Here is a 24,747-nt window from a genome sequence, read left to right as displayed (position 1 = left end):
TCTTAAAATCACAGGGAGGGTCTCAGTTTTACTTAACTGCTTTTGAAGGATTTTGTGGGCTTGAACTTTTAAGTAGCTTTTAACAAGTGCTTAAACTTATGTCATGATTTCAGTATCTTAGATTTGGTGGTTTCTATTTTTCAAACAGAAAAGCTGACCTGGCGAAGGGACCTAAGTGCAGTCCTAACATTCATGTCAGTGGGCTTTCTAAAAGAAGGGGAGTCCGGTCGCGGCTTAGTGGTAACGAACCCGACTAGTATCCGAGAGGATGCAGGTTCAATCCCTGGCCTTGCTCAGTGGGTTAGCCTGTCAACTTCCATATGCCATAGGTGCGGTCCTAAAAAGCAATAAATAAATAAATAAATGGTAGGAGGCTTTTATAGGAAATTGTTGAGTAGACTCTGAAATCAGACTTTAGAAGTCAGTAAAGTTAATTCACTTCTCTGTATCACTGAGACCTGTAAACAGAGCATCAACTTGAGATATTTATTTCGTTCTTATTCCAGAGTTGTTAGTTTCAGATTGGAAATTGTTTACCTGCCTACTTGGTGAGTCTATGAAAATCTTTAAAAAAAAATGTGTGATGTACATTTAATTTTAGATTATCACCCTTATGCTCATCCCATCCCTTCACCCTGTTAACACGATAAATATATTATTAGGGAGGCAGTAATGTATTAAAGCATGGCAGTGGTATTGTTTTGTTTTTTAATGGACCCCAGTTACTCAGAATTGGATTAATCACAACACATGACACTTTACCATCTTTGGTCACAATTTATTTTAGACTCCTTTTTAGGGATCCATATAAGGATCTAGACTATTAGGCTGATACCTTTGTTAAATCAATGGACAAAATCAGCTGTCTACAAGTTGAAGTTACAGTGAGCCTTAAGCAGAGCCTGCTTTCTAGTCCTGTAAGTTCAGCCTAGATCCTGTAGCCTAGGCAGTATTGTATAATAGATTATGCATTAAAAGGCTAGAGGCTTGGTTACAGCTCCCTCAGTTTGTAATCTCTTTGTTTGATCATTCTTTTCCTAAGAAATATTTTTTCAATTAGTTTCTTCCTTTCTAGTTACCCTAATCCAGACCCTTCCAATTCCTTGTTCTACTTAACTCAGATGTTTCTCTGTGCCGTCCAGTGGCATTGGTGCGTGGGGTAAGACACAGCTCCTGTCCACAGTCAGGTTGCGAAGTCACAGCTATACACAGTCAACTGGAGCAGAGGCCTCATGTGCTGTGCTAGAGGTCTCGGGGACATTAGTGATGTAGTGATGAATTCAGTGTGCAGAGGTTTAAAGAAGCTAACATATGTGTGGTTGCCTTAAAGGAGTAGCAATTCAAGTTGAAAGCTCTTGCAAGGAGGGAAGAAAACCATACCCACAAAAACACAGATCTTTGCAAAAGCAAAGAGCCTTGGGGGAACAATAAGCAAATTGATAGGGCTGGACTAGGGGCAAACACCCCATATACTTCTCCCCTTTGTGTTAAATAAATCCCAGAAATCATAACATTTCACCTGTGAATACATCAGTGCGTCAGTATACATCTGTAGGAGTTAAAGGACTTTTTAAAGTGTGTATAGCTCTAAGACCATTAATGTACTCTATAAAAAGTGGTAATTATGGCATGCTATCATCAGTAAGTGTTCATAAATGCCATCAATTTTAGTTTTCTTTACAGTTCTTTGTTTAAATCAGGATCCAGTTATGGTTTACCCATAGCAATTGGTTGACATACCTTTTTTAAGATGTATCATATCTTTCTTTTCTTCTTTTCATATTTCTTCATATCTCTTTCTTTTCCTCTCTCATTTTTAGAATGAAATTTGGAATAGAAATTTTCAAATATTTACTGTCTGATTATCTGAAAGTAATAGATAAATATTTTTTTCTTTTATTTGCCAGTTTTCAAATGAAGAGCTTCTCTAGCTTTCTCTGAAAGGGACCAGTGAGTTTTCCTTTTCTATATCATTCATGGATTGAAATATATTTGTTGTATTTCAGTGTATTGCATTTGTCATCTTTACTGATGATCAAATTTCCTGTCTGCCCAGTGGGAACCTCTTCAGGTTGATTCCTAAATTCATTTGATGTGACCCTGAATGGGTCATTCCTCCCTACCTAGTATAAGATTTTCTAGGCCCACCTTGTACATTTGGTGCTTCAGATTCAGAGTCACCCATTTCTCCCTGGTTCCTTTTGGTGGCAAATGATGTTTAGAGACCACAATCTGAGCAGTAGGGTTGCTCATTGCCACTAGGTTGGTCTTTGTTCCTAGGCCTGTTATGTCAATAGACCGTAATTTTTTTTTTATTTTAATTTTTTACTTTTTTGCTTTTTAGGGCTGCACCTGTGGCATATGGAGGTTTCCAGGCTAGGGGTCTAATCAGAGCTACAGCTGCCAGCCTACACCACAGCCACAGCAACGCCAGATCCAAGCCGTGTCTGCAACCTACACTACAGCTCATGACAACGCTGGATCCTTAACCCACTGAGTAAGGCCAGGAATCGAATCTGCAACCTCATGGTTCCTAGTTGGATTCGTTTCCACTGCACCATGACAGGAACTCCATTTTTTTTTAAATGATAAAGTATGTTATGAGTTTATATACATATAAATTTAGGACCATAATACTTAACCTCATTAATCTTTTATCTTTATCCACAGTAAGAATTCTTAGCATCTATCAATTCTAGAAATAGAAAGCATTAAAATACCCTTAACTCTTTTATTTCCTATTGTTTCTACAGTAGTCACAGATAACATCAATAATTTGATTATCAAAAAAAGAAAAATAGGAGTTCCCCTTGTGGCCCAGGGGATTAAGGGTCCAGGGTTGTCACTGCAGCAGTTAAGGTCACTGCTGTGGCAAGAGTTCAGTCCCTGGCCTGGAAATTTCTGCATGCCATGGGTGCAGCCAGAAAAAAAAAATAGAATAAGAGATTTAAAAAAATTTTTTGACCAATTCTTTTTGACCTGAGGGTATACCCTGTTAGGTTATGTACAGTCAAATTACAGGGTTTTTTGGGGGGGGGCAGGGTTGTGTTTTTGTTTTCTTTGGCTTGAACAAGATATTTTTTTCTCTTAGTTTTGGAGGCTGAGAGGTCCAACTGCAAGTGGAAAGGCAAATTACGGTCATTTGGAATTTTGTTCTGTGAAGGGATTCAACAGGCTGGTTGCAAAAATCAAGTTCATGTGTTTCATTTTATTTTTTGAAATTGCTTTCTTAAATTTTAATTTTGTTATATATCCATTGATTGCTGATTATGTTCTCCATTTTTTTTTCCATGTTTGTGGTGCACTTTATTTTTTTTTTAATTTTTATTTTTAAAAACGATTTTTTTAATAGTTGGTTTGCAGTGTTCTGTCAATTTTCTACTGTACAGCAAAGTGACCCAGCCACACGTATACATATATACATTCTTTTTCTCACATTATTCTCCATTCATGCTCCATCACAAGTGACTAGATATAGTTCCCAGTGCTATACAGCAGCTATACAGCATTGCTTATCCATTCCAAAGGCAATAGTTTGCATCTGTTAACCCCAGATTCCCAGTCTATCCCACTCCCTCCTCCTCCCCCTTGGCAACCACAGGTCTGCTTTTCAAGTCCATGAGTTTCTTTCCTGTGGAAAGGTTCATTTGTGCCGTATTTTAGATTCCAGATATAAGTGATACTATATAGTATTTGTCTTTCTCTTTCTGATTTACTTCACTTAGTATGAGAGTCTCTAGTTCTATCCATGTCACTGCAAATGGCATTATTTCGTTCTTTTTTATGGTTGAGTAGTATTCCATTGTGAATATACACCACATCTTCTTAATCCATTTTTCTGTTGATGAACATTTAGGTTGTCTTCGTGTCTTGGCTATTGTGAATAGTGCTGCAGTGAACATATGGATGCATGTGTCTTTTTCAAGGAAAATTTTGTCCAAATGTATGCCTAGGAGTGGGATTCCTGAGTCATATGGTACTTCTATAATGAGTTTTCTGAGGTACATCCATACTGTTTTCCATAGTAGTTGTACCAATTTACATTCCCACCAGCAGTGTAGGAGGGTTCCCTCTTTTCCACACCCTCTCCAGTATTGGTTATTTGTGGAATTTTTTTTTTATTTTATCTTATTTTTTTTAAGGGCTGCACTAGCGGCTTATGGAGGTTCCCAGGCTAGGGGTGGGATCAGAACTGTAGCTGCCAGCCTACATCACAGCCACATGGGATCTGAGCCTCGTCTGCAACCTACACCACAGCTCACGGCAACGCCAGTCCTTAACCCATTGAGTGAGGCCAGGGAGCAAACCCATGTCCTCATGGATGCTAGAATGTTGGTTAACCGCTGAGCCACGACGAGAACTCCCGCGGACTTATTAATGATGGCCATTCTGACTGGTGGGAGGTGGTACCTCGTAGTAGTTTTGATTTGCATTCCCCTAATAATCAGTGATGTTGAGCACTTTCTTCATGTGCTTGTTGGCTGTCTGTTCTCCATTTTTATTCTCTTGATTATAAGTTATTCTCTTCTGTTATTCGAACTTTGCACAGACCTTTCCATGGAACCCTATTCCAAAAATCTTTCTTCTTTACCTGATTATCCCACTGGTCAGACTGCACAGCTCTTACTGCTTGCACATAATCCTAAAAAGAAAATATGGTCTTATTGTAGGCAGTTTTTAAACTTTGTATGTACACATGTGGCATGATTTAGGACATGTTATTTCCCTGCCGCCTTTTATTCTAAGATGGAAGAGTGATTTTTCTGTCTAGGCCTGGGAACAAAATATTCCCATTTCAATAATGGAATATCTAGAAAAGAGCTAGCTTCGTCTCCCAAAGTCACCTAGAAGACTCTTTGTTGGTAATGGAATCCTAGCTTTTCACTTCCCTACTGGTAGTGAAAGGCAGACCAAGGTAAATCAAAGATTTAGGAGAACTACTCACTTTATCCAGATCATGGCAATATCTATGTGAATAGACCATCTCAAAGTAAGTTCAGCCTAATGCTAATTCCATGGATGGCAATGGATGTTAGACCCTAAAGGGTTCTAGAGTGAAGTATGTTTGGGAAATTCTGAAGCTCAACCAGTACCAGTTTCTCAGATGCTGATGTACATTATGAGTCAAAAGGAAGAAGAGCACAGGTTTGTTTCCCAGACTCGCTTGACCATGAATCCACCCCAGTTTTTCATAAGGCTGTGCTGGAGAGTAAGCCTGCTTTTAGATGTCACTTTACAGGATGGATGTGGGTCAGAGCAGGGGGTTAACCCAAATCACAGGGAACCATTCAGCAGAGTACAGATGCTGAAAGAATTCTATGAGACAGATGGCTTGGTTTCATCAGCATGAAACTGTAGCCTGAAAGAGACAGGAGACATCAACTAACCACAATATATGGACCTTATTTGGAAACAGATTCAAGTAAATCATAATAAGATGTAACTTAAAAGACAATAAAGTCAATGTGAACACAAACTAGAGAAATTTAGTGATTCTTTAATTTAGTTAAAGAATTTTTGTTAAATTTTTTGTGTGATAATAGCATTAAGTTGTAGATTTTTTTTAGAGCTGTTATCTTTTAGAGACACTGAGATTTATAAAGTATATAATCGTTTTGATTGCTTTGAATTAATGAGTAGGGTTGCTTATGTGTGATAATTGTTGAAGCTGAGTAATGGGTACATTGGCTTCATTATACTATTTCATCTGCTTTTCTACATGTTTGAAAATTTATATGATAAGAATGTTTTAAAAAGAAGGCTGCCAAGTCTGTATCACTTTCACATGAGTTGCTTAGAAATACCTGAGGCCATGACTGACATTTCCCTGCTGAATTTAGATTCTTCTCCAGAAGCTGTCTTTGTCCTGCCCCCCAAAAGACCAGGATTTCTGAAGCATAGAGTCCTTCTTGGATTCACAGGTGGGATTGGTTGCAGATTGAGCGATGTCATCGGTGACCTCCTTCTCTATTTGGAGGAGTATCTCAGAGCCTTGTTTGTTTCTTGGCAGTATAGAAAGGGAATTGTGAGTGGCCCTTGGAAGCACAGGTTGTCTAAAGGAGGAAGCATTCTCTCCAAAGCCTGTGGTTTGTTGCCCCCCACCCCCTCCACCCCACCCCACAATCAGAACATGAACAAGCGGATCGGACTACGTGCCCAGGAGCCAGTAGCACAGAGCAGTTAGGGGCAGGGCTCAAAGCAAGGAAGGTGGTGATGGCATTCCAACCAGAAAGGAAGTTCTTATAAAAACGTCTATCCTTGTTGCTGCAGTTTTCACAAAACGAGATGTAAAAATCTGTGTGTGTGTATTTAAGACAGTTTTATTTGGGCCACACCATTTTAAGATGTATTAAAAACCTCACCTCCTTTCTTCATTCTGCACCCTTTCCTGCCTCGCTCCCTCCAATCCCCAAGCTGCTTACACACCCAGCCCCCCTGAGGCTAGTTTAGTTTATTGCCAGTTGTGGTGCTCTCTGTGCTGGAAAGTAGCAGGAAGAGCTGATAAGGTGCCGAGGACAGAAATCTCTGGTCTTATCTCTCTCCCGCACACGGTGCCGAGAGTGCATCCTTTTCCTGTCCTCCAGCAAGAGACATAAACCGACCATCTCCTGGCAGCAAGGATTTCAAACAGGGCTTAGGGGCCTGCCTCTACTTTCTGTGAGAGCCAGAAAGGAGAAAGTGGGTCACTGCTGTTTTGAAAGTTGTTTTAGTATCAGTAAAAATGTATGTTGTCTTCTAATCAACAAGCATAATAACTAACATAATAAGACACAAATTAAGAAAGCAGTAGAAAAGGAAAAGAAGTGAGGGCTGAGGGGAAGGGCTTCCAAAACATCCAAAGCTGTAAGTCACCAGGCTGTTTTGTTTGGTTAGACTTTTGCCAGGACATAAGTTTGGCCTGAAAGGATTAGATTTGGCTTTTTGTTTGTTGACAGATTAAGCAAATGATTTGAAGAGCTTTTGTGATAATAAGAAATTGACATATGGATGGCCCAGTGTTGGAGGAGAAGAGTGAAATATTGGCTCATTTTTCTTTCTGTCCCCTCGGTCCTGCCAGGAAAGCAGAAATAACATTCTCTCCTAGGTTTTTATCCTGTGATGTAATGAAAATAGGATGAAGAGGAACCTTCCTCTGAGTTAGAGCACAGCCAGTGGCTGGGAGCCGCCTCTTTGCTTTTCATGCTACAGTCTGAAGTGACTGTGGTGGGGACACCAGTGATGCAGGTCTAGGCATTGCTGTCTCCCCTCTGGGTCCTCTTTGGAGCCTCACCAGGTAGACCCAGAAGAGTCAGCCGTACTTGACCTCATCCTCAGTCATCTGGATCCTCAGAGCGGATCTTCCTCAGTAAGACCTCTTGAGACTTTAGTCTTGACACTTAGTTACTGTTTTGGGGAGACACTGGTCACTGGACAGTTGTCACAAACAGCCAATTATTGGAATTCTAAAAGTAACGACACCTTAAGAATTTTGCTCATTACATAATAGTAAAGGTCCAATATTCTTCTGGAAAGCTTCTTAGTCTCCTGTCCCTGAGTGCTGTGAAATTATCTCGGCAACAACAAATGTTCGAATTGTCACAGACCCTAACAACTATGTTGTTGTTTTTCAAACGGTATTCTTAGAGCCCTAAGAGTTCGTCACAGGTGCCTCAGGGAGGCCTTACAAGGGGGAGAGGGGTCAGGACATGAGCTGCGTTCCCCCAGCCCACACCTCAACCACAGTTCCTCTGATGTCTTACATACTGGCACACTGGCCTTCTGCTTAAGATTCCGTGCTGCTAAAACCACGTTTGAAAGAAGTCTCTGAATAGCCTTCCCTATTGTGCAAATAATTCACTTTGAGGCCCAGAAAGGACAGTGACTTGTCCAAGTTTCCACATTCTCTCAGATGTGAATCAGATTTTTTGGACACCCAGGGCATTACCACTTCTGCTTCAGTGAGTTCAGCACATTTCTTTTTTTTTTTTTTTTTCTTTGAATATTTTATACCAGTGCCACTCAAAGTGGGCCCACAGACCAGCTCATGACAGGACAGAAATTGAGAGTAAGCCTTTAGAAACTTTTATAGTAGTGTGATATTAATTATTAGAAATTGGAACCTGTGTTTTGTATGGCTTTTTAAAATTCCATTTTTCTAGTGATTTTTTTTCCTTGGCCCACAATTTATTAGAGATTTTAAAAAGAAAAAAAAAAATGATCCTTCACCCCTGACAGTTTGGGAAGCACTGGGATATAGGGCATTGACTTTCCACAGAGGTTGAGCCATCTCCTGGGTCCAAACAAGAGGCAGATCTTGCCTGAAGGAAGTTTTTTGGATTCTGACCAGGTAAGGAGGTAATATTACATCTTGTTTTTCATTAATATCTTTCTTATAAAATTATTATAGCTTGCGTGAAACTAAGAGATTATGTATTTAAGTGGTATATGAGGATTATATATTTAATAACAATAATAATTTTTTAATGAACTCTTTGGAATTGTAATCTCAGTTTAATTGGCTAGAGGTTTTGTTGAATGGAGTTGTTTTGTAGTTGGTTTTCTTTTTCAGCTGCTGGGTAATTTTTTGTGGTTAGGACACTTACATGAGGTCTACCCAGATATTTTTTATTTTATTCTTTTGTGGTTAGGACCATACAGGAGCCCTACCCAGACTTTTTTTTTTCTGGTCTCCCCCAGGACAGGAGTCTTGTCTGGGCCCTGCCCCTGGTAAATAGTAGTGGATAAGTTTATGGAGGCTGCTGGGTGACCACATCTTTGGACCTCAACCTCCTCAAGACCTTGTATTTTGAGTGTGTGTATAATTTACTTTTAAACATGACTCAATGATTTGAGAATTTTACTGAATTTACTCTTACTAAGATATCCTTTAAATGAAGTTATTTTGCCCTACCAGATTTACTCCTAGAAGTTTTTTGGGTTTTTTTTTTTTTCTGCTTTTTTAGAGCAGCACCCACGTCATATGGAAGTTCCCAGGCTAGGGGTTGAATTGGAGCTACAGCTGCAAGCCTATACCACAGCCACAGCAACTCGGGATCCGAACTGCATCTGTGACCTACATACACCACAGCTCACAGGAACACCAGATCCTTAATCCACTGATTGGGGCAGGGGGTCGAACCCGCATCCTCATGGATACTAGTTGGATTCGATTCTGCTGCGCCACAACAGGACTCCCACTCCTAAAAGTATTTTTAAAACACTTTTGTTGGCTCCTTTAATTTCTGGGCAATTAAAGAGAGATCTATATATGATTAATCTTGCATACAAAAACTGAGAGGACTTTATTAATAGCTTCATTCACTTAAATACTTTACCTCTCTTCTTTACAATCTTGACTTATTCCTAAGGACTTCATACTCTATTCCTTGTTTCAAAATACTAGGTTCTCTGAACACTTCAAAAGATGCTATGCTTTCTATAATAAGGAGCCTAAATTGAGTTATCATGATTCTCAAGCAGTTTTCAAGTCAGTGAAGTAAAGGTGGAAGATATAGACCTTTTGTTAGCCTCTGCTTCTGTTTTTTGAGATTTGAGTACTAGCCTTCAACTACTTATAAAAGCTGTTTGTCCTGCTTCCAGAGAGCAGGGAACAGAACCAGTTGACCTAGAATTATAAAATACAGTCGGTTCGGATTATTTTTAGACTTCATTCAAAGAAGTTGGTACCTATGTCACATAGATCATTTCTAGCTTTGGAGGAGCCTCGTTTATCTTGTAATGGCCAGTGTGTTGTGAAATGTTGTCACATGAGTCACTGCAGCTTCCCAAGCCTTAAGACCTTTCAGGGAGGCAGGAAACCTGCTCCTTTTTTCTTTGCTCTCTCTTCCCCCAGAGGCTGTATGACTCCTGTCAGTAATTCTGATGTCAGTTACTTGAGAGAAGTTGTTGCCATAGAGAACCATCCTTTTAAAACATGTTTGTATTGGCTTTTCTTAATGAGTGGTAATTTGAGCAGCTGACTAGGCAAGTGGAAAAAAAAATGAACAACTTTGTTAGCGTTGGCCTTCATATGAGGAATTTGGCATTATTTGTATTTCTCTGCTGTTGTCCGGGGAAAAGCAAGATATTCTGTCCCTTCCAGTTCCCCATTATCTTCTCTGAGATGTCCAGTGCATTTATCTGAGTCGGTAAATTCCAGGCAAAGTTCTAATGCCTAACACCAGAAAGGTGCATGCCTGCTTGTAGGGGGTGTGATGTCACATTACATCGTAGCCAAACGTTTTCCTTGTCTGCTGGAAATCATAGAGCAGGTGGCAGCCTCTGAACCACTCACTAGAATAATTCAGGAAGTTAGCAAGAGACCGAGGCTGAGAATTTCATCAAATCCAAAGCCTCCAACTCTGTGTGTGTTTGGAGGGATGGGTACTTCACATGTATCTGACATTTCCAAAAAGCATATTCCACTTCATAATAAATTTGTTTATTTAGCAAATATTTGCTTAGCACCTATTATGTTTACTTAAATAGCAAAGAATAAAAACACACTTCCACACACTTTTTTACTCATGAAATTCAAAACTTATTTTGGACATTGATATTTGAAATTCATATAATTTTCACATGTCATGAAATCATCTGCCTTTGATTTTTTTTTTTTTTTTTTTTTTTTTTTAAGGGCCAAACCCACAGCATATGGAAGTTACCAGGCTAGGGGTCAAATCGGAGCTGCAGCTGGAGGCCTCCATCGCAGCCACGGCAACATGGAATCCAAGCCAGGTCTTTGACCTACACCACAGCCCATGGTGATGCCAGATCCTTAACCCACTGAGTGAGGCCAGGGATGGAACCCGCATCCTCATGGATACTCGTCAGGTTCGTTAACCGGGTTGCTGAGCCACTACAGGAACTCCTGATCCCCCCCCCCACCACCCACCCCAACCATTTAAAATGTAAAAGCCATTCTTAGCTCTCAAGGTGTTCAAAGGTCAGCAGCATCCAGATTTGGCCCTTGGGCCATACTTTCTAATCCTGTTCCGTAGAGAGCCTTTCTGGAACCCTTGCTCAGTGGGCTTCGAATACAGGCAGGCCATGGGTTCCTGGAACCTGTTTGCTTGAGCAGGTACATACTGTGCACACAGGGTTGAGTTGCTGCATGATTCTGGTTCTCTTGTTGTTGTCCTTGTTGTTTAATTTTTAACCCCTCTTCAAATCAGAACCTCCCTTCAGTCAGTGGAGTCTTTCCCTTTTTTTTTTCTTTTTTTCCTTTGTTCTTTTGTGGTTAGCATATGGAAGTTCCCAGGCTAGAGGTTGAATTGGAGCTGCAGCTGCCGGCCTACACCACAGCCACAGCAATGCCAGATCTGAGCCACATCTGTGACCTGCACCACAGCTCACAGCAACGCCAAATCCTTAACCCACGCAGCAGGGCCAGGAATCAAATCCGCATCCTCATGGATGCTAGTCAGATTCTTAACCCACGACGGGAACTCCACAGTCAGTGGAGTCTTGTATTTGTTTTTGACTCTTGTGACCTTTGCTGATATTGAAAGTGATTGTTTCCCAGGCAGATTCCATGATGCTGGTTATTTCTGAAACTTTATGTGTTTAGCCTAACTCCAGATGTTAGTGAATGACATCTTGAAAAAAACCTGATTTCACACTTGTATAAACTTCTTGTGAGTACAGAAATAGCTCTTTGTCAGTAAAGCACTGAATGTTTTCAATAGTGTGGAAACCAAAGCAGTGTCATAGAAAGCAAGAAGAGAAATGCCAGTGTAGTCACACAGTCCCAGCTTTCTAACCAGCATGTCGATCACTCCTGAGATTATCCTTTAGAGGCAAAGCATTTTGATGGCTCCCTAGAATCAGCAGCTTTCCTGGGCTGGATGATCAGCTTGAGGTAGCACATGGGCTACATCTTAATAGCCCACTGCAGGGGCTTCTAGTGGAACTTTTAGCCAAGTGTTTGTCTTCTCAGAACAAGCTCCTGCCTCTGCCTCTGATATAATCTAGTCACTCCGTTGCTTTCCATCTCTTCTTTTGATGGCAAGAGTAGTTAACCCAGGCAGGTTCAGCCTTTCCCACATGATGCACGTGACAGTTCCCATACAACACAGCACCTCCCTTTTTTCTGATTTACCTAAACTTCCAGAAGGTAACATGATAAAATATGAAATAATAGACCTGTGGAGATGTACACGGATCCTTGAGCTCTGCATTGCTCAGAGCCACAGGGAGGAATAGCCACTCACATTGCAGGGGTACCTATAGGGGTTAGCGAAGCAGTTTGCACTGTGAAGCAAGGTGGCATCTGCTTAGAAGGGCTTGGTTTCATCTGTATGGGAGGAGTATCCCTGCAAAATGCTGGCCCCACTCTTTCCTTCTCACCCTTCCAAGCCCCTTCTAGTCATTAGCCCTGCTTGGCGTGCAGGTGAAGCTGTGCTGACAAATACAGAGCTCTGGGGTATTTGGGGTTCAGCAGGGCTGTGATCTGCCTGGGGTTGTTGTCTTGTGCTTTCCTGGAGCACATTTGTGCTCATGAGAGAGGCTGTGCTGAATACAAATCAAATAAAAATGGTTTCTGCCCACAAGAAACTTAAAATTTCCTTGGAAAGATGCTTACAAAGCAAATTATGCAAAACCAGAAAGTGGAAGTAATTAACTGCTAGTCACAGGTAGTAAACAGGAGAGGATGTCCCACAGGGGACCAGCTTCTTGAAGAAGGCAGTCTGGCGTGATCTTTAAGGAAGTGATACATGTGACTAGGTGTGAAGGATCTAGAAGAACATGGAAGGGAGCATAGTGGGGCAGGGGGCTCTTGGCGAAGGGTTTCTTGCTCACACGCACCAGCATCTGCTTCCTCTCAGCACTGCCCTCATCCTGACAAGTCATGAAGTCACTTCAGATCTGAATTCATCACCACCCTAAATGGACAGGTACAATTCCTACTTCCCAGGACGATGTCAAGACAAAATTTGTGTTTGTCAGAACCGTCCTGCTGAAAAGTTTAGAAAAAATACAAAGTGTCTTTTCAAATGACTCACTTGGCAAGCTTTGTCAGCCCATCACAGACTAATCCAGCACAAGCTGACAACGGACAGGCTGGGGTGGGAGTGAGCCTGTTTTCATCATGAGCATAGTTATCAGAGCTAATAACCCCAACTGCCAAATCCATTACCCTTGAACTCTGGGTGTCTACTTTTTCTTTTGACAAGAAAAGTCCACTGCACGATTAATTACTGTTGCAGCCTAATCTCAACATGGAAATCAAAAGGCTTCAATCGTCTTGTCACTTAAGATCAGCAGTGACATGTGAGAATGGCTGATGAGCTAAAAGGTTTTGCCTCTGAAACCTCATCACTGGACTGTAGACTTAGCCTAGTGGTTAAGATTTTATGCCTATGGCTTACCTGCCCCTGACACCTCACTAAATTCTCCGTCACTGCAGTGTCTCCTGGCCCCCAAATTTCCAGCACACTTCTGAGAGTACTAAAGGGAAGCCTCTTTATTTGGGCATTTTGCTGTTAACGAATCTCAGCATACATGTTTGAGTGACCCAGAGGCCTGGGAACCTAGAAGAGCTGGGGCACATGGCTTGCTGAGCTGCAGAGCCTCTAGAGGGAGCACCTCAGAGAAGCAAAGAACAAGTGCTAATTCTTTAGACATTGAGAAAAGGTGACGTGCATCTCTCGGGCACCTGCACGATGGTGGTGTATTATACCTAAAGTCTTAAGGAGTGCTCTCTGCCAGGTTCTGTTTCCTTTGCGTCCTCCCCCCACCCCCACCCCATTGTAATTCAGAATCACCAGAGATAGGCTTAGGCCTTAGGTTCTCCCGCTCTAGTCATGGTACATGGTGTATGTTTGGCCATGGACCCCTGGAGAAACCAAGACAAAGCGAGTTAGCGGTGGAAGGGACTGCATGCCACACCAAGTGACACAGTGTGGGACGTTCCTGGCGGAAGCTGTCTGAAGCCTATCCAGGGGGCAGTCTTGCCTTAGGTGGAAGGTTGGACTTGGATTTTGCTTCCTGCTTTAAAACCTCACACTTGGCCAAGTTAATTTACATGCCAGCTTGACAAATTATAGAATTATTAAGCCTGGCTTCAGGCTATTTTTTATCTATATGAATTACAAATTAGGTAATAGAGGTTTCTTTTGTTTATAAAGTAATATCTATTTCCGGTGGCATTTTTGTTATGAATGAGGTTTTAGCATCAGTTCACGCTGCCTTCTGAAGTTGAGCATAGACGAATTGATGTGTACTTCAGTGTTTGGGTGATTCCTGAAGAGAGGGGAACAGCGACAAGTGGGTCTGTGTGACACAGATGGGAAGGCAGGATGCTGTAGCAGAGGCTGTGTCTGGCAGCCTTGGGCCAAATCCCACTTCTGCCAATTCCCCCATCAGACTTGAATGTTAAGTGCTTTGGGGCTGAGTCTCTACTTCTGTAAAGGTGAGGTGACACATGATATGTGACTGCCACGCCGCAGGCATCCAGGAAATGATGGCCTCTTTCTTCAGTGCACTGACTGTGAGCGCTCTAGGATCCAGGGGCAGCCCCTCAGGGCTCTTCTGGCTCTAAGGCACTGAGGTCCTGTGAGGTGGGGAACTGGCCCTCCTGGGTGCTGACCCACAGAGCACTTATTGATTGGATAGAAATTAAGGCCCTTGCTGTTATTTGGGAAAATCGATCGTCAATTTTTTTTTTTTTTAAACACATGCTACACACACTAAAGTTCTGAAAGAAATGAGACTGTGAGGTTGTCTGAGAACAGGTAAGATTAACCTGTGAAACAGTTTTTTAGAACAACACAAGAAACTGTTTCTTTTTCTGTTTTTTTAAAAGGTAGCTTCTAAAATGTATGGGAAATGGTTCAAGATGGACCTTTGGGTCTTTCTTTTAGTTTAAAAGGCAGTGCAATAGTGGCTGTATTACCGATTTAAGGGGAGATCTTTTCAGCCGTTTTGTCGGTTCCCTTACCGTCTCCCCTCCTCACTGACTGAACTCTGCTTTGGAAAGCTGCTTCGCCTTGGGCGCACTGCTTGCCTTGGATACGCACAGTGCCATGGGACATGTCCTTGCCTCAGCTGGGTGAGGAGACCTTTGAACGGACGGGACATCATGGTCAATGGAAGGGTGGGGGCGGTGGGGGGGTTCCTTGGAGAAACTCTCCTTCACTGTGCCCAGTGAAAGCCTGCGCCTCTCCTCGTGTAGGCCGTGACTGACAGCCAGTCCTTGTCATGGCTTTTGAGCAGAACTTAAGGGATCTGAGACTGTGGGGCAGGAAAGCTGAGGAGAGAATGCAGGATGTCCATCCCAGGAGCCACCACACTCCCAGTCCTGCCAGGAGCCGGAGAGCCTCTTCCTTGGAGAGCACAGGAACAGGGCATGAGAAGGATCAATGCAGATGGTCAGGCCCAAGGATATGCATAAAAAGAGAACCTTCAAAACCTTAAGTACAAAATGGGAATTTATTGGCATTTTAAAAGTTCCAGCTTCTTACCTTCTTCCAACTTTTTTTAGGAATAGTAGGATGGTTTCTAGGACTTAGGTTTAAAATAGATTTATATTCTAGTTTTTTGGATTTTTTTTTTTTTGCTTTTATATCAGTTTTTTTAAATGAATTCTTATAAATTATTCAGTACAAAATAGTATTTGGCCCTTTTGGCCTTCCCGAGTGTTGTTACTAGATCTGCTCTTAGGCTGTATGCTTTCTTACAGGTGGTGTAAAAATGCTTTTCTATCAATAGGCTTGTAGGTACATTGATTTCACTTTTGCATCTTGGCTTGACAGCTGGGGTGATAGTTTGTGAGCCGAGCTCATCCTGCCACCTGCTTCCACTGCCTGGCTGTCCCTCCTCTGGTCTCTGGTGTCATAGAGGAATGTCCAGCCCAAAATCAGTAAATTCTAGACTTTCAAGTGTCCTTAGAAGTCATCTAGTTTAATCTACTTATTTGACTTGATTAGAGATAACTGAGACCCAGAGAGCTTATGGGATTTACCTAAGGACCTCCATTAGTTAATAGTGGGAGTTGGAATTTTTTCAAAAGAGGTTTCATAAATCCCTAAGCTTAAATCAAATGTTCCGTAAGTAAGATCATTAGTTATCCATACCTTCCTTGGTGGTATTTGTATGGAACAGAAAGTTTTCACGTTATTTGTAAATTTATTTTACTATAGTTTTTAGAACATTGTTAGCAAATTAGGATTCTCAAAGTTTATGAAGTAATGATAGTCACATTCAGTATTACAGATTTTTGTTTTGTGAGATTGCATGATGGTCGACTGGGAGTGTGAGAAGATGCAAGCTGTCGCTATTTCAGAATATTCAAAAGTAACTACCTGGTGATTTTCTCAGTACCTGTTCACTTTGAAGTAGAGATCAGATATGAGAAGTATTAGTTTTCTTGAAAAGGTGTACATTTTTCATATTCAAGGCCAAGAATATAGAAACAGGGATTGTAATCACTGTAGCAAACAGTGATTTATAAAATGATTTATAAAATCATTAAGATCTGAGCTTATAACATATGAGTCCTGGGCATTGCTCCTGCAAGAATCAGATTTGCAACCTGTTCCTCCTTTGTTTTTAAAACAGATTCATTCCCAGAATGTGGGAGGCTGCCCCTGGCGTTCACCGGCTCTCCCCAGCAAGTCATTGTTTGGCCTCCACTGTCCTTGGGATAAATAGGGTTTGGGTGCTGGCACCCCTCTAGCTTGTCTCCATGCTCTGCTGAGCTTGGTGTGCAGTGGCCCATGATTATTGAAATCCTTATCACCATAGGAGGTGATTATGAGCGTAGTTATTTTCTAGGATTAGAAAGGCCCACTGAATTCAACAAGTGACTCAAAAAGATCTTATATTTTCTAGTAATTAAAAGTGTGATTAATACCAGTAATTAATTCCTGTGATTTAACTGTTAAAAGAAGGAATTCAGAAGGTAATAAATAGGTAAACAAGGTAGGGAACCTTAGGATATGACTTGAATTTGAGTTCCTAAAACACAGATACACTCCAGAGGCGTTGGCCCACATAAGACAAATGCCTTTAATACTGTGAAACTAAATGAGACCTATTTTATATAAACAGGCCACCTTCACAGAGAATTGCTGTGTGTAGCTGTGTGTCCTTCCTTACATGGAAGGCAGGACCTTTCTGTCCATCCGACAGGGGTTGGCTAGGATCAAGAAAGCCTTGAGAAGATTTTTTATTCTGCTATGCAAAACTTCAGCTCCTTTTCAACATCTCAGGAACTGCAAGACAAAGTGACCTTGTTTTTGTCTCCTATGGCCGCTATTTTTAAATGTTTTTCAAAATTACCTCATGGGATACAAGCCAAAGCTGAATATTGATAGATAACACTTTAAAAGCTCAGTTGGTTTATTCCACATGTTCTGCATTTTACCTTTTGAATTTTTTTAAAAAAACTACCTGATTTTGGAGTTCCCGTCGTAGCGCAGTGGTTAACGAATCTGACTAGGAACAATGAGGTTGCAGGTTCGATCCCTGGCCTTGTTCAGTGGGTTAAGGATCCGGTGTTACCGTGAGCTGTGGTTTAGGTTGCAGATACGGCTTGGATCCCATGTGGCTGTGGCTGTGGCGTAGGCCAGTAGCTACTGCTCCGATTTGACCCCTAGCCCGGGAATTCCGTATGCCATGGGACCAGCCCTAGAAAAAGGCAAAAAAAGCAATAAGTAAATAAATTAATTAATTGATTAATAATAAAAAAAAAAAAACTACCTGATTTTGTGTTGTAAGCCCTGAGTAAAATAAGCTGTGTTGGTTGGATAAATTGTGATGTTGTTGGTTAGGTACCCTGTGGTGAATGCTCTCTGGGGCAGTGGCCATTCAGAGTCTGTCTGTTGATATATTGATTTGGCCAAAATTTCTATATGGGAGGTTATTTTGATTCCACTGAGCTGGTCTTAGAGTGTTGCTGTATCAAGAAAACACATGGGGAGTTCCTGTCATGGTGCAGTGGTTAATGTATCCGATTAGGAACCATGAGGTTGCAGGTTCGATCCCTGGCCTCGCTCAGTGGGTCGAGGATCTGGCGTTGCTGTGGGCTGTGGTATAGGTTGCAGATGCAGCAGCTCGGATCCCATGTTGGTGTGGCTGTGGCGTAGGCCAGTAGCTACGGCTCAAATTAGACCCCTGGCCTGGGAATTTCCATATGCTGCAGGAGCGGCCTTAGAAAAGGCAAAAGATGAAAAGAAAATACATGGATCAAGAGTTCCCATTGTGGCTTAGAAGGTTAAGAACCCAACATAGTGTCCATGAGGATCCTTATTCAATCTCTGGCCTCGCTCAGTGGGTTAAGGATCTGGCATTGCCACAGTCTGTGGCATGGGTCAGAGATGTGGCTCAGATCCAGTGTGGCCATGGCTGTGGCATAGGCCTCATCTGCATCTCCAATTCAACCCCTAGCCCGGGAATTTCCATATGCCGCAGGTGCAGCTATAAAAAGAAAGAAAAGAAAAAGAAAATACATGGTCCATTTATATGTGTTGGTTGTAATGAAGTTAACTGCACAAGCAGAGCTTTGCCCACCCCGTTCAGAATAATTTGTAGACTCCCAACTTGGAAGTGGATTCATTCAGAAAGCTATTTCCCCACCCCATGAAAGAGTTGAACAACCAGTCTCTTCCTGTGCAGATAAGTGAATATGATGGAAGAGGCCAGGTAATCATGCAAACCTAAGGTTAGCATAGTTGTTTAAGAGCTTGACTATTTTATTTTATTTTTTGCATTTTGCTTTTTAGGGCTGCACCCGTGGCACATGAAGGTTCCCAGGCTAGGGGTGGAATCGGAGTTGTAACTGCCAGCCTACACCACAGCCACAGGAATGCCAGATCCTTGACCCACTGCATGAGGCCAGGGATGGAACCCGCAACCTCATGGTTCCTAGTCGGATTCATTTCGGCTGCTCCGTGACAGGATCTCCAGGGCTTGACTATTTTTAAAGACCATGTACAGAGTTATTCCAGCCGTTGACTTTACTTAAAGTATGGTCCTTGTATTCTTCAACCTGGAAGGTGCTTCCTTTTTCACACCCACGTTTCCATTACCAGACACAACCACAATGGTGTGACACTAGCCTTTCATTTTTCATCCCAACCTGTTAAGTTAGGATTTTTTTTTTCTCAAGCCTCGCAGCTGAGCATATTTACTTAAAATGAGAATGTAAACCACATTTAATCCCAGTTGTTAGGTGTGAGTGATTCCTCTGTTTGAGACAGCAGGGACACAGCCTTGAGTATGGCGTTCACACTGTGGGGGAATGGGGGGCCTCTCCCATCCAGAGGGGGCGGAGGGCTCGTGCTCTCAGGTTCTTTCTGGGCATAGGAGGGAACACATGGAAGGGAATGTTCCCTTCCAACCCTGCTGCCTTCTCCGGAGAGTGGCTGCCAGGGCCACACTCAGCCTTTGGAGTAAAGAAAGGCACTCTGGGCACACCAGAGTCTAGGCTGGCCCTTGGCTCCTGTTACAGGAAAGGTTAACACCTACGTGTGGCTAAGTTCGCATGTCCGTGCACAGGGACCTGAGTAATCCATGGAAAACTGGATTGACAGAGTCACAGACCGGGATTTCAGGGTCTTTGTTTCTGATGGGAACTCTAGGAACCTAATCACCATTTATAACATTGTTGCCAAGGAGCTGTTGGCTTGAAATTCTGGCGCCGGGTGGGGGGCTCTGAGGTGCGGGACGGAATGGTTAGCTAATGTGTAATGGGTTTTCACTCTTTTCCACACCTCAGGAGACGTCCAGCCCTGCCACTCCAGAGGGGACTGAAACCACCACGACCACCAGTGCCTTCACCATCCATGAGTACTTTGCCAAGCGCATGGCAGAGCGAAAGAACAAGCTGCAGGACACCGCTGAGGGGCCAGGTGTTTCAGAGACCCCCCTGCAGAGCAAAAGGGGAAAGAAGAGAAAGAAAGAGGCGAAAGACAAAAGTGTGGAAAATGGCACCCAGCCCAAGGCCAAGAAGAAGAGAGCCCGAGCTGAGTGGCAGCTCGGAGACCCTGGCAGGGACGAGAATTCTGGTGTCTCCGCTGAGGACAGAGAGGGTAGCAGGGAGGTACTCAGTGACCAGGACTTTCCCCTGAAGCCCAGAAGAAGGAAAGAAAAGAAAAAGCTACCAAAGCCGGTTGAGGCAGCAGTGGCCGGTATGCTAGAGGAAACGCCAGTGAAAAAGAAGAAGAAAAAGAAAGATTCTGAGTAAATCTCTGAGCCAGGGCCTCCCGACCCCTCTGCCACCGGGGCTGCCGCGCCAGCTCCTCGGGCTCAGTCAGCAGGGCTCCCAGGCGCACAGTCCCCGACATGCCCGGCCCCTGCCGTGTCTCGCCCTCGCCACATTGTCCCACATCCCATTCCCAGAGCTGCTTAATGTTCCAAGTCATGGCTCTCATAAACAGTACATTTCTTTTAGACTCTGAAACCTTCATGAACTGTGTTTCTTCATATTCGTGTGTGTGTGTGCACGCACGTGTGTGAAGGTCCACCACAGTCTGCATTTGCTCTTTACTTCCTTTGGTAACAATGAACTGTGCTTCCTTCTGAAGGACTTCGTCTAATTAAAGGATTAAGAGGCAATAGTTTGGATTCAGATAGTCCTTTTTGTTCTATAGCCAACCAAACATTTTTGCCAAGTCGGTATTACATGATTACATTCCCAAATCAGAGTTGATTTGATTTTTTTTTTTTTCTTTTTTTCTTCTCTAGGCCACACTCGCGGCATATGGAGGTTCCTAGGCTAGGGGTCCAATTGGAGCTGAAGCTGCCAGTCTGCACCACAGCCACAGCAACACTGGATCTGAGCCGCGTCTGGGACCTACACCACAGCTCACAGCAATGCCAGATCCTTAACCCATTGAGCAAGGTCAGGGATTGAACCTGCGTCCTCATGGATGCTAGTCAGATTCGTTAACCACTGAGCCACGATGGGAACTCCTGATTTTTTTTTTAATTGAAGTATAGTTCATTTACAGTGTTATGCTACCTTCAGAAGTACAGCAAAGTGATCCAGCCATACATACATATATATCTTTTTTTTTTTTCAGGATTTTTTCCGTTATAGATTATTACAAAATATTGAGTATAGTTCCATGGTTTGGTTTTGATAGGCAATTTGTTTGTGGCCCGCTCTCCCCCTAAGCAGTGGTGTCCATATATTTTGAGGTCTTCTCCCCAGGACTACAATGTTTAAGAAGTGAACTGACTTTCTAGCTCTCATAGGAGGCCTCTTGCGGTTCCTCAGTGAGAGGTGGTCAGATATATTTCCCTTTGGTGTTGTTGAGGACAGAGCCCTGAGAGTGGCCTTCTCCTTATCTGGAACAATCAGGAGAGCCTCAGAAGGTTTAAAAAAAAAAAAAAGGAAAAAAAAAGCTGAGGCTCCCTTCACTTATGAAATTAATTTTGTCTAGATTTGGCCCACCTTGTGATGGTTCTTAAAAGTATAAATATTTCATAAAGAGTAAAAGATACTTTCAGTCTTGCTCACACCACATGGTATCACCTCCCCTGTTTATCCTGCCGTTGCCACACCCTGGCATGTCTCCCTGGGAGCTGGTTAAACTCTCCCCCTGCGGCTTTCCCCGGAAAACTGCAGGCACCTTCACACTCTTTGGGGGCACAGAATGAATTTAAAAAAAAAAAAAATTTGCTGAAGATTTAAATTGTTTCCTCTCTATGCTATTCTTTGCTGTCTTGATCTCTTCTTTCTCATCCTTTTGCCATTTTTCTCCCTCTTCATTGCCCCCCCCCCCCAACTTTATTTTCACTTCCCGGTTTCCTCTTACCCTCCTGACTGCCTGTTCCCACTCCTGCTGCCACAGGTGGCCTGCTCCTGATAGACCTGTCAAGGGCCAGGGGTGTGTGGCATGTGGGCGGGCTGTGTGCTGCCCTCCGCTTGATTCGTAGATGCTACTGGATAACAGAAGGAAAACTCACCACGATCTGATGAGCTTTTGCCCTTGATTTTAACTTTGGAGGTCATACATACATTAGATACAAAAACATGGCCCTGAGAGTTTTAAAACTGAGAAAATGTATGAAGATGGTTTTGTTTTTAGTCTCCTGAGAATTCCGAATGGTGCTAATTGTTTAAAAGGACAGGCACAACCTAAAGAGAAAATTCTTATGAATTCAGAGCTGGGGTCTTAGTTTCTGAGTTTTATTGTGGCCCTCAGACTTTAGAGGCCCAGGCAAGGTCCAATCTAGTGAAGCACCCAAGATTTTTAAAGTCACTTTTCTTCCCAGAGTGCACATGCCCAAGTTACCTCTGCTCCTGCTTGTCCTATCTTGTATGTGAAGCTGGAGTTCCAGAAGAGGGTAGGCTGTATGAAGCCTAAAGGGAATTATCTCTAAAATCCATATGTATACAGACTGGGTTTTGTTTGTTTTTTGCGTTTCATTTAACTTTGTCAATTAAAATAAGAGCCAGGAGACTACTGAATTGTGTGCAGGCGGAAACACATGAGCCTATAGGGAGCAGACGAGGTGCCTGTAGGTCTGATGGGGTGAAGACCAGAGGAGGGAGGTGCTGAGGAAGGTCCTGGAGCTGAGACGCCAGCGCAGTCCTGTCGTGAGACTCTCACAGAGGAAGCTTGTAGACGGTGATGATTCTTACTTTAATGGGCTGCAGAAAGGATTCCTCAATTATTTTAATCATCAGGTGAGTATAGCCTGAGAAAAAGGCACATGTTCAGCCAAGAGCAGACAGTGGAGGCATTGGCTTTGCCTGGCACAGAATCTATTTTCTCTAGAAATACTCAGCTTTCGTTTTTCCCAAGTGTCTCTTTTGTCAAGCCCTTTAGTTTCCTGGATCTCAGTGGAACACAGCAATGAAACACATGCTCTCTGCACACTTGTATTTCCTAGGCATGATATTTCTTAAAGTGTTAACAAATGAGCCGTTTTTTGTCTTGTTATCTCATTCTTTGAAAATATGCTAATTCTATATTTTTCAGTGCTTTTCTTGGCATCCTTCAGTTTTAAGAGGGAAGCAGGTTTCCAGGAAAAGATTTATCCAATGGAGAGGGTCTTGAATATTGACTTTTCTGTTAATTGTAATAGACAGTAGAACTGTATGCAGTTTGAGGTTGCTGACCTGTTCCAAGCACTTTTTTTAAAATTTATTTTTATATTTTTGCTTTTTTAAGGCTGCACCTTTGGCATATAGAAGTTCTCAGGCTAGGGGTTGAACTTCATTGAAACTGCAGCTGACGGCCTGCGCCACAACCATAGCAATGCCATATCCGAGCCGCAACTGCGACTTAGACCACAGCTCATGGCAACGCTGGATTCTTAACCCACCTAGCAGGGCCAGGGATCGAACCCACATCCTCATTGATACTAGTCAGGTTCTTAACCTACTGGGCCACAGTGGGAACTCCCCAAGCACTTTAAATAAATCCATTCATTTAGTCTTCAAACAACCGAGTAAGATAACCATTATTGTTATCCCCTTTTACAGATAAAGAACCTCTATTGATTTTTATGACTAAATGTATGCTACTTTCAGAGAACCAGCTATCATTGGCCCCCTTCTCTACCCTGACCACAAACCCGTGCTTTTTTATTGGCACACCTAGTTTCTCCTGTCTTTATAGCAAGATTGCTAAAGAGAATTATCTGTTTATTGTTCTTGCTCTTACTTGACATGTCACTGTTACTTTTAAATGGGAATATATTTGAAAGCACCTGGTGAACTATAAAGAGCTGTACGGTGAACTTGAGTTACTAGTATTTATATGAACTGTACAAAATGCTTTCAGATACACTGCAGCTTAGAAATTCTCAATGGATATTCCCTTCCAAAGTGGTCAAGAGTTCAGTGGGAAATTGGGTGAACAACTCTGCTTGGTAAAACCTCTTTGCCAGTCTCTGAAACGAAGATGGGGTTTCTTCCAATTTGTAGAAAATATGGATGCTTTCGAAACCAAAGCAAGTATTTGTTTCATGCCATGGTGCATATCTCTGCTTCTCTCCTCACCTGCTAGCTGACTGGCAGGAGCAAGTTGGGACCTGTGTTTTTTTAGGAACAGCATCAGAGAAACCTTTCAGCACTGGTCTCCCCAAGTGATCTCAGCCTCTGGACCAGCAAGCAGCGCCGTATTTAGATTTGAGTAAGAACTTCTCCATTGTTACCCTGTTTACCTTGCAGGGTTCTGCAGCCACTGCACTTTGGAGCCTGTTGCGCTGGCATGTGGAGCTGGGGAGGTCAGATTGGGTGCTCTGATACCTGACTTTATAGCGCTCAGTTATTAATGAGCAAATTAGTGTCATGTCCTAATAAAGAGGATGACTAGACTCATTGCATGGAAATAGACTCTGCAGTTAGGAAATACTGGCTATGCTAAAAGGACACGCACAAAGCCTTAATGGGAGCAGTCAAGGAGGCAGAGAGGTGGCCCATGGTAAAGAGTAGGTGGGATCAGGGGTGCTGGGGTTGCCAGAGCATGGTGGCTGCAGGGTTCAGGCCAGCGCACACGTGCCCACCGAGTGCTTTCCTCTTGCCTGAGCTGAACTTTTGTGCAAACACTAGCAGTCAACGTTTAAGGAAAACTACAGTGAATTATTTGACCAAAGGAAGAATTCTATAACCAGTTACATGGTAAATTTTCTCTAAGGGTTTCCTTAGAGAAAAGTACATGGTTGCTGAAAAATGGTTGTTAGTTCTAAAAACATTCACTGAGCCCCAACTTCAGACTGAGCCCAGGCCAGTTCAGGATGGAGAGACAGATACATGCATGTCAGGGTCTACCCACCTTAAGACCTGCCAACTTGGGTCATTTAGAACAG

General features: G+C 42.7%; 1 protein-coding gene across 6 annotated transcripts in view; it reads left to right on the top strand.

Annotated features, from left to right (window-relative positions):
* PINX1 (PIN2 (TERF1) interacting telomerase inhibitor 1) overlaps positions 1–20,540 on the top strand; it is a 74,241-nt gene extending 53,701 nt beyond the window's left edge. For all 6 annotated transcript variants that reach the window (XR_014828471.1, XM_021072653.2, XM_084997816.1 and 3 more), the window contains one exon: positions 19,700–20,540. Coding sequence is in view for 5 of the 6 variants with exons in the window: in XM_021072653.2 (XP_020928312.1) it covers positions 19,700–20,167 (468 nt within the window). In the remaining variant the exon portion in view is untranslated. The remainder of the gene's footprint in view (positions 1–19,699) is intronic.
* Positions 20,541–24,747: the final 4,207 nt, after the last annotated feature.

This window comes from Sus scrofa, chromosome 14 (genome assembly GCF_054392235.1).
Source record: "Sus scrofa isolate SSC_HxYL_T2T_F1_AM1 chromosome 14, Sscrofa_HxYL_maternal_Yorkshire_Landrace_v2.0, whole genome shotgun sequence".
NCBI classification, from domain to species: domain Eukaryota; kingdom Metazoa; phylum Chordata; class Mammalia; order Artiodactyla; family Suidae; genus Sus; species Sus scrofa.
This window is presented reverse-complemented; position numbering and strand designations above follow the sequence as displayed.